Source organism: Daucus carota, chromosome 7, assembly GCF_001625215.2.
Source record: "Daucus carota subsp. sativus chromosome 7, DH1 v3.0, whole genome shotgun sequence".
Lineage (NCBI taxonomy): Eukaryota > Viridiplantae > Streptophyta > Magnoliopsida > Apiales > Apiaceae > Daucus > Daucus carota.
Genome location: NC_030387.2, coordinates 13794399 through 13804621, shown reverse-complemented (window position 1 = coordinate 13804621; position 10223 = coordinate 13794399). Strand labels below are relative to the sequence as shown.

The window sequence follows — 10223 nt, the reverse complement described above, 5'->3', positions numbered from 1 at the left end:
TAGATTTATGAGTTATTAATTCTAAACTTATAGAATCACAGCGACGTGGTTATCGTTATGCACTCGATGCCTATTTGCATCAACATGTAGTGAATTTGCATAATCATGGCGATGGCTACTTATTCTCCGGTGTGTGATCCACTTCTCATACATGGTAGTCAATCCATAATTAAGTAGTGAACACATTGATGTTTGTTAACAAATTTCACAGGAGCTCCTGCCAGAGACGATCAACGCGTGAATAAGGAGCATAACAGACCTTCACAGGTTGGCTATTTCATACACAAGGCACGGGTAAATCGACAAAGTTTCTTTTATGTTGCTTTTCATTCTTCACGTCCAAAGTTACGTTGATCAGTTCATGCATTTATATATTTTTTGCAACATGCATGACTTCTGATCCTGATGTGAACACATCAATTGGATCCGGAATTTCTCAGACATCTAATTACAATGCTGATATTCAAGGTACACATTATATACAAACTGTTAATGGAACAACACATTAACACATTATATTCAACTGAATATAATAATTTAAGTTGTCTATGCTTCGCACATTAATTCTCCTAATGCAAGTGTTAATCATTCTTTCCAACACAGGAACCCCGTTGTTCATGGAAATTCGATTTTGTTTCTCCGTTCATAAAGGACTGGTCAAAATATTCATTTGCTAAAAACATAAAGGCACTACGATGAGTTATAATTCATCTGGTTGGTGTACTATATATTTATGTTTGTTTTTGCTCGGATAAGTCTTTCAAGCATTTTAACTATTTTTTACTCATATATTCTTGCAGGAAGTGGTATCGAATATAACAAGATGCTTAATTTGCTAAAAACATAAATATATAGTACACCACTGTCACAGATGTTGATAAAAATGGTAATCAGATACTCCGAAGCTTAGTTGTGTTCTTTTCTTAGTTATTTTTGTTCTTTTCTATTGGCCAAGCTTACATGCATGTCTCCCTAAGACCTTCTAACTTTAATCTATTACAAGCTTAACTCTTTTTCTACTACCTTGGCCTTTGGAAACTTTTTTGAGGATATGACTTCCTCTGCACTTTATAAGAACATAAAGGCACTTGACTTTGTTGTTTTTTTTTTTTGTGAGGAAGGTACTTGATTTTGTTATTCTTGAGAATGTTTATCTTTTGTAATTTTTGTGTTTGAGAAGTGTATTCAGATTCCAATATGTTATCTTTTTTTATCTTTGTGGCAGATCCGTTCCTTTTCTTTTTAAAGTGGACCCAAGGACTGGTGATTCTGGGATGGTGATGTCATTAAACCAAAGACATGCTACCACAGTAACGTTGCAAAACACTGCAACTTCTGATAAATATATTAGTGGAAAATTCTATAAGCAGGCCATATAGCACTTCCATGTGTTTATGAGTATAATGATTATACAGGTACAATAACTTAGTTAGATGGGAGTGATAACAAAATCTTGGAGCTCAACATGTTTAGGAGATACTGACTGTTGTTCCACCGCAAAACCAGTACTTTTGTCAAAAATTAAGTTAGTAGATTTAATAATATAAAGTTTAGTATACAGAAAATTAAAAATATTTACTCAGAATAAATTATGAGAGAAATGATTATAACTAAGATGAGAAAGAAGCTTTTAATTTCATCCTGATGGACCGTGCGCCAAAGAGAATGATAGGCACGACTGCAACCAATATTTCACCACACATAGCACAAGCATTTTTCATTATAGTAACCAATATTTTCAATTTTCTTTGTTTCTTGGGTCACAGAGGAAGACACCAAATGCATTTCCAAAGAAAGTTACTGAACTGACCGGGAAAGAAGTACGGCTGCTGATAGAAATTAACAAGGACAATGTGGTTTCCAAAAGCAAGCTGTGTGTTGCTACAGATAGATGCATATGAATCAGGGGTTTCTTATTCTGGAATATCATATACTTCATTCACCGAATCAAACAGGAATTAGGATTTTTTCTTTTTATCATAATTCATAATATATTAAAAATTGCTAATAACTTCTCCGCAGATGAAGCGCGGGCATAATTCCCACATGTAACTCCAAATAAATAATTTTTTAATGATGTAATGCATGTACATTACCTTAATAAATTATTAAAGTTGTACTCTAAAAAATTAATTTTTTAATGATGCAATACCTATATATATACATATTATGTAAAGTAAGGATTAAAAATATAATGTTAATATTGGTTTAATTTATTTTCTGACCTCATTTTTATGAAAATGTTAATAATTTCCGCACGCGAAGCGCGGGCATAATTCCCTAGTTTTTTTAACGTGTAAAAAGTATAATCGCCTATTTGAAGAAAGTTTATAATAATTATTTTACACAAACACAATTCTTAATCCTTTTCATTTTTTTCAACAAAATTCCCTAGTTTTTTTAACGTGTAAAAAGTATAATCGCCTATTTAAAGAAAGTTTATAATAATTATTTTACACAAACACAATTCTTAATCCTTTTCATTTTTTTCAACAAAATTTAAAAATCTTCATCATTTGCACATTACCAATTTGCCCACCACTGCTGTATAAATTCTGCTGCTATATCATCTCCTATCTACTCCACTCTAGTCACGTACTTATCGTTTACATCTCTATCGTATTCTCAATCCGATCATCTCATCGCATCTTGTTTCATAACAATGGCCACGGAACCAGCTCATGTTCTCGTTACTGGTGCTGCTGGTACCTCTCTCAATTATTCCTCATTTTAGATCTGCTCTTCGTTTCTTACTCTCAATTTATCATCATGTTTTCTCCGATTCGTTCGATCTGCTCATAAATATACCACTTGTTTTCAGTGTTTGATCCTGTTTTTAGTTTAATTATTTTCTGATGTGGTTTATTTATGATTTGTATTGTTACTGTGTGATCACCTAGTCATGCTTATAGTAGAACCTAGATGAATTAATTTCTTAATCTCGATGAATTAATAAATTCACCTGTCGATAGGTTCTAGGCTATTAGTTATACTAGTTTAACAGTTTTAGGATCATGTGTAGTGTTTGTTTGTAATTGATTTATGACTTATGAGATTGATCTGGTGGTTACAAGTTACTGATGCAAATCGGGCTTTAGATGATTTGGCTTTCGGCTATTGATCCTTTTTTATTGAAACGATTGAGTACAGTAAATTTTTGATAAATTGATGCTTGATTGGTTACTAACTTCGATAATAATGGATGTGTTGTGTTTTTTGCCCCGACAATTTGGGAGCAGAGTGAATAATTTTTCAGTTATGGGGTTATTAATCGAATGAGGTTTCAATGTATGTGTATTGATGACTTCTTAGTCGCGATTATTTGGATTAATATATGTTTTCAATATTTTTTTGGAAGAGCATGTAACATGTAATGGTCTGATGATCTAATCAGATACCATATCTTTCATGGATTAACTTTATATATCTGTATTCACATTTACATGTATGTATTATTGCTTTAATGACAAATGGACCAGTTCCTTGTAGTATATCGGATTCGAATTTGCTAATATTTCACAAAAGTGCCCAGAGAGTAGGGGGAAAATAAAAGAGAAGATGTACTTGATTTTGGATCATTTCATATTAGCTACAATCAGCTATCTAAAATAAAAGTATGTTTTATTTATTATGAATGAGAAAACTAATCATTAGTCATGATCATTGCTTCTCAAGTCAATCGTGACTTCAGATCTCTAGATTTCAGACAGAATTAATAGTAGCTAGTCATCGGGTCTTCAACCAATCTAAACCACAAGATACTATGTTGTTAAGTGCTTTTACAAGTAATTGATTTACACTTGCCGAGTGATGCTAATATCTCCGGTGTTATTTATTTTAATTCATGCTTTGATTTCTAGAATATTCCATTCTTACACTATTCAGTACCATTGAATTTGTATGTATGTTTATGGGCCACATGTTGTTTTATATAAATAAAAATGTGGTATATTTGGCAGGACAAATCGGGTATGCTCTTGTACCAATGATTGCTAGAGGAGTGATGTTTGGTCCTGACCAACCTGTGATCCTGCACATGCTTGATATTCCACCAGCTGCAGAGGCACTGAATGGAGTGAAAATGGAGTTGGTGGATGCTGCATTCCCCCTCTTAAAAGGTTAGTTTATTGCACTTCACTAAGAAGTTGTATAATATATTAAACAAGTCAGCACACTCACAGATCTTTCAACTGAAATGTGCTAATAAAGTTGATTTATGATTTGTGTATCAGGTGTTGTTGCAACAACTGATGTTGTTGAAGCATGCACTGGTGTCAACTATGCAGTTATGGTTGGTGGTTTCCCCAGAAAAGAAGGCATGGAAAGAAAGGACGTGATGACAAAGAATGTTTCCATTTACAAGAGTCAAGCATCTGCTCTTGAGAAGCATGCTGCCGCAAACTGCAAGGCAAGTGCAATATGTAGCCTTATCTTAAATTGATAATCCAACTTGATTTCTTTTAAAGCTAAGTAACTTCACAACAAACCAAGATCATAGCTAGCTGTGGCTGTTGGCCAACTTTAACTTGGCTGCGAATGAATTTTTGACATTCTTACACTGTTGTATTTCTTCAATATGAGTGTGGCTTTGTAATTTTGAGTCTCCACTAAATATTTTGGGAGGAAGAATTTCACATCATTGTTTCTATGGTTATGCAGAGACTTCTGGATGTTTATATAATGTTATGATGTATGTGTATAATTTTGATTGTCATTAGAATGTACTGTATTGGTTCCCAACTATATCCTATCTGTGCTATTTGCAATTGAAATGGAGATATAAGTATGATACGCTAAAGTGTCTCATGTGTATACTTTGGCTGCACTTCTCATATCTTTTACTTGCTCCTTGCAGTACTATGTTATTATAAGCTTCACAACGTGTTATTAATTTTGCAGCATCACTTGTATTCTAATATATTTAGTTGCTTAATCCAGGTCTTGGTAGTTGCAAACCCTGCCAATACCAACGCATTGATCTTGAAGGAATTTGCCCCATCAATCCCAGAGAAGAATATAACATGTCTTACAAGGTTAGATCATAATAGGGCATTGGGTCAAATCTCTGAGAGACTGAATGTTCAAGTATGCGATGTTAAGAATGCTATCATCTGGGGGAACCACTCGTCAACGCAGTATCCTGATGTCAACCACGCAACTGTTTGTGGCAAGCCTGTCAGGGAGCTTGTTGCTGATGATGAATGGTATAACAACTTTATTAACTTTTCTTGTTCTGAATTTCTGGTGACATCAAATTATGTCGACAGTTCATAATTCAGATCTCACAACTGAATGTAATTTTAGGTTGAATGGAGAATTCATTAAAACTGTCCAACAGCGTGGTGCTGCAATTATCAAAGCTAGAAAACTCTCTAGTGCCTTATCTGCTGCTAGTTCAGCTTGTGACCACATTCGAGATTGGGTCCTTGGAACACCGGAGGTAACTCCTGTCTAATCTATATTATACTTTTTGTGATACTCTCTCAACTTAGTTGTCCGAGATTTCTTTTGACTGTTGGACTAAAACTCTCCTTCCAACCGATTTTAGGGTACTTGGGTTTCTATGGGGGTGTACTCTGATGGCTCATACAATGTACCTGCTGGGCTTATCTATTCCTTCCCTGTAACATGCGCCAATGGAGATTGGAAAATCGTTCAAGGTAAGGATGTCCAACTATTTCAGCACGCAACATGGGTGTCCTTTAAACTAATATATATTCATCAATACAAATTTCAGTGCCAACTTACTTTTTATTTACTCCTTTTAGGACTTTCCATTGATGAATTCTCAAGGAAGAAACTGGACTTGACAGCTGAGGAGCTCAGCGAGGAGAAAACCCTTGCATACTCCTGCCTTTCTTAGGTTTCTTGTTATACACTTCATCTCTGGTTGAATCTGGTTAAACATGATTCAATAAGGCAACTGTTTAGCAATTGCAAAGCTGTGACAATGCAGACTGTTTCTGTGGATCTTTTTGCTGGATCTATATACAGTTTGTTATCTATTTCGGATATATTTGAAGTGTAGACTTTAGAATATTGTCATGAGAGGTGTAGGAACCTTATCATATTGAATGAATGGACGTTTCATCGTTCATTGTGGTTAAAAGTAATGTTCTCATGCATTTGATCAATTCTATACATAATTTGTCCTCGGGTAAGGATGAGCTGCTTTGATTGCTATGTATCACTATCATCAGTAAACATCATTTAAATTTGTGACATCGTTATCAATAGCTACACAGCCATATAAGGTTTAAGTTAGACCATAGCTACACACACCCACATAAGTTTGTTGGTTCATTGACCTGTTTTACTTGCCTCAGATTTTCAGAATTAAGTATTTATTTTCTTCAAAAAAATTGCAAGTGTACTTTTTTTTTTTTCTTTCTGAAAGCAAGTACTAAATTTTGTGAAGAAATGATGTCAAATACTGTATAGATTTTTATTTCTAGGAAAAAAATATACTTCACAATGAATGTCAAACACTGTATAGATTTTCATTTCAAGAGTGCCACTGTATGAGTATATATTGAATGTCTTTCAAGAAAAAGTGCTCATCAGTATATTTGTATAACAAATTTTAAAAAAATTAAGTATTATTATTGTAAAATATGTGCAGTCAAACAATTCTAATTTTTTGAGCTTTATAATATTTCATATCTGTTTGTGTATCCAGATCTTTTCATCAAAAAAATTATGAATCTTTTTATGCAAATGTTAGATGCTGAATTAAAATGATCAAATAATCCCCTAAAGTAGAGCCTTTGTGCAATTTGACATTTAATGGAAATTATCGATAAGCTTGCAACTGAGTTCCTAAACTCATGTAAGAAAATGCTATCTTAGGGAACACTTGTTCAGTTGCAGTTTATGTTGCCCAGATTATAGTTTAGAATCTAGATGATGCTACAGTTTTTAGGCCTGTCAAAGACCTTTTTAAATCAAACAGCTTCAGAATTCTGGTAATTCCTCTGCTGTCAAGAAAAGATTATACCAGAAACTCATGTCATCATCACCTTTGAGACACTTGAATCCCTCATCAATTTCAAGCCACACTTTCATATCTTGATCATCTGGTATATCTGTTAGACAGATACTTTCCCCGAATTCCGACAATAGAACAGTAGTTGATGAAATCAATACTTCTTGCTGGATAATATCTGGATCAGTGGTGACTGATGAGAGTTCACTAGTAGAACTTTTCGGAGAAATTGACCCATGCCCCAAACTCTCAATCTCCTTACTGGTAGAAGAATCCGGCTTTTTAGACTGAGGTTCTGACTTGTTTTTCGGCCTTTTGATGTCTTGAGTGGAGTTGTAGTCTTTGAGCTTTTTCTTGATGTGTGTATGCCATACATTTTTTATTTCATTATCAGTTCTTCCTGGTAATTTAGCCGCCATGGCAGACCATCTGAAACTCAATTCAAAAAATAAAATGAATATTACATTATAGCCCAAAGGCTTAAGCAAATCTTTTAGTAGTAACAATGATTGACTAACTTAAGCAGTAAGCATAAACTTGACAGTATTATATATACAGCTATAATCATACAGTTGCGAATCTTATCAGCTCTAATTATACTAATCTATACTCTTATTAAACGAAGATATGTAGACAAATAATGCAATATGTATCATAATTTAGCTTCCAAACACAAGTCCATGCAACTTGCGACTTGAAATATGCAACACTTGCGATATTCAAATTTAGCTAATATTATATTTCAAGCTTACCTTTATGATAGCATAACTAATTAGCTAGCCATGCATGCATGATGTATAAGAGTACTACGACTCTACCAGACTTGCTGAAAAACTAATTTAAATAACTAATATATATATAAATAAGAGTTCAACCACCAAAGAGTATACTGCAGAGTAAAGAAAGTCTAGTTCTGTAATATACTAATACAGATATACAGTATACTAAAAATCAGTGACAGGTTTGTTACTATTACTATTTCATGTTCTGAAATTTGTTCATTTTTTACATTATAACAAGATGATTGTATTTTACGTGATACTCACCTATTTCCCATGGATTCATGCAGCTGGATGATAGTCTCCTCCTCCTCTTTGCTGAAATTTCCTCTCTTAATATCCGGATTCAAGTAGTTTGTCCATCGCAGTCTGCAACTCTTCCCGCATCTCAGAAGACCTGGATATATATAAATCAACCATTAGTGCATCAATTAAGTAGATTGTAGATGACATTAGCATTAAATCATGTGCATTATATACTCCACCAAATACCAGCCAATAGGTATTATCACATAATACTAGATCAAAATTTTGTCATTCATAGGTTTTTTGTTATGGAAGTATTACAGAACATGCATGTTTTCAATCCAAGATTGAAGGTATATGATCTCAAGATTAATTAACTCCAGCAAGAAAAAATAAAGCAAGACTGCAAGCATAAAATTTTTCTCATATTTCATGCATTAAAGTTATCTGCAGAAGTAACAGGAAATAATTCGAAAACCAACCAACCAGATAGTTTTGGGAGAGCCCTCCAATTTGAATGACCATTCTGCTGGATGTAAGAGGTGAGACGTTGATCTTCTTCGCGAGTCCATGGCCCTTTCTTCAGTCCTATCTTGTCACAACAAGGAGCTCTCACCATCTCCGCTATTATATCTGTAAATCTACACAATTGTGACAGTCACTATTTGTTATTTTCACTGGCTCTCCTTTCTCATATTCTCTCTTTTGGCAGATAGAGAGAGAGATCTCCAGATGAAGCGCAGAGAGATGGTTGTAACTACTAGTTATATATAATTAACAATGCAAGTAACAGTAGCTGGAAACTGAATAATCCAATCAAGGCATCTCAACTCTTATAAAATCTTGTGTGAAATTTCCAGGAAAGAGAATCTCTTTAACTCTCTTGATCTTGATATGATGCTAAATATAGTACAATACATAGTTGGTACTTAGTTTTGACAGAGATTAAGCTATAGGTCAGCATAAAATGGAGAGTACTAAATATTAGGAGTCTTAATCAACTTTGTCTATTAGCAATTTGGTGGGAACAAAATGACAAAGGTTCTCTAACATTGCATGGTCACCTTTGTTGTTAGATGTTATTAAATGAATAATGTATAATATTTTGAAGCAACAACTTGCACAGTTGCACTCGCTAAATATTGTTTTGCTCTACTAAATGAAGCATGCTTGTGTAAATTATATATTTATCGGTAAAATTTATTGACATTGTTCAACTTGTAAATCCAGAGTATATTTAGCACGAGGGGTTTTTTAAGAACCAGGAATATAGTGGGTGTTTGGCCCCCCTTTTAAGTCGGGCTTCTTGACTTATAAGTTAGAAGCACTTATTTCGTACCGTTTGTGTAAGAAGTCAAGAAGCACTTAAAAAAAGTTAGGAATGCTAGCTTTTGTTTCAGGGCTTCTACTTATTTCTCAAACACTTTAATCACTTATAAGTCTTATTTTACTTCTAACTTCTACTCCACTTATTTATTTTAAGCAATAAACACTTATTTAAAGCTCACCCAAACGGCCCCATAGTCAACCAATTTGATTAGTTATTACAAACTTAAACCACATCTGCTTGTCGATCCCTGACAAAATTATTTAAATGATATTATAAATAAAAATTATGAAAAAAGATATTCAGTTTAACGAGATTTATATTATTTGTAATTTTGTCAACCTCGTGATATTAGTTATATTTAAAATATTTAAACCTTTAACATCATCACCAACTGTTTAAAATTATGGCATAAAATTGGATAAACTATATTTGTTAAAACTCAAGCAGTTAACGAAGAAATCTGTCAGTCAACAAAATTGATATTGTAACCGGAATCGATATATGTAATGATAGTTTCTCGCGGAATTTGTCTTCATGAGTGTTGGTAATTAAAATAGGAGTGGCGGAGATTGTAGATTAGGTTTCGTGATTGTAAAGAAAGCTACGATTTTATGCACAAGTTACTCGCTCTCAACAATTGTCAATACCTACATACCTTTATTTACAGGGGATCGACATATGTAGTTGTAGTCGTCTAAGAAATCTACTAGGATTCGATTTCCCCTTCTATTGCCTTTCTAGAAGGACCCCATAGCAATGAGGCCTAGTCATGGACCTCGAACCATGTCAATCGGTCCAGGGATTTTCAAAATATACTCGGACTCAAGTTCTCCCAGAACCAAGCAACCGTCACACATGACTTACCCTAAATGTTGGAGCTTGC

The 10223-nt window shown here is 33.8% G+C and overlaps 2 protein-coding genes across 2 annotated transcripts; one reads left to right on the top strand and one right to left on the bottom strand.

Annotated features, from left to right (window-relative positions):
* The first annotated feature begins 2544 nt into the window (after positions 1–2544).
* Positions 2545–6097, top strand: LOC108193312 (malate dehydrogenase, cytoplasmic). Its single transcript, XM_017359916.2, has 7 exons — positions 2545–2705; positions 3960–4118; positions 4233–4408; positions 4939–5204; positions 5305–5440; positions 5549–5660; positions 5769–6097. Exons 1-7 carry the CDS (start codon positions 2663–2665, stop codon positions 5861–5863), a joined length of 987 nt encoding a protein of 328 aa, XP_017215405.1. The 5' UTR covers positions 2545–2662; the 3' UTR covers positions 5864–6097.
* A 678-nt stretch (positions 6098–6775) lies between these two features.
* On the bottom strand, positions 6776–9212 carry LOC108194629 (transcription factor MYB15). The gene is made up of 3 exons (XM_017361583.2): positions 8497–9212; positions 8032–8161; positions 6776–7414 (listed from the first exon to the last, which is right to left on the bottom strand). The coding sequence occupies exons 1-3, from the start codon at positions 8627–8629 to the stop codon at positions 6955–6957; spliced, it is 723 nt and encodes a 240-aa protein (XP_017217072.1). The 5' UTR covers positions 8630–9212; the 3' UTR covers positions 6776–6954.
* Positions 9213–10223: the final 1011 nt, after the last annotated feature.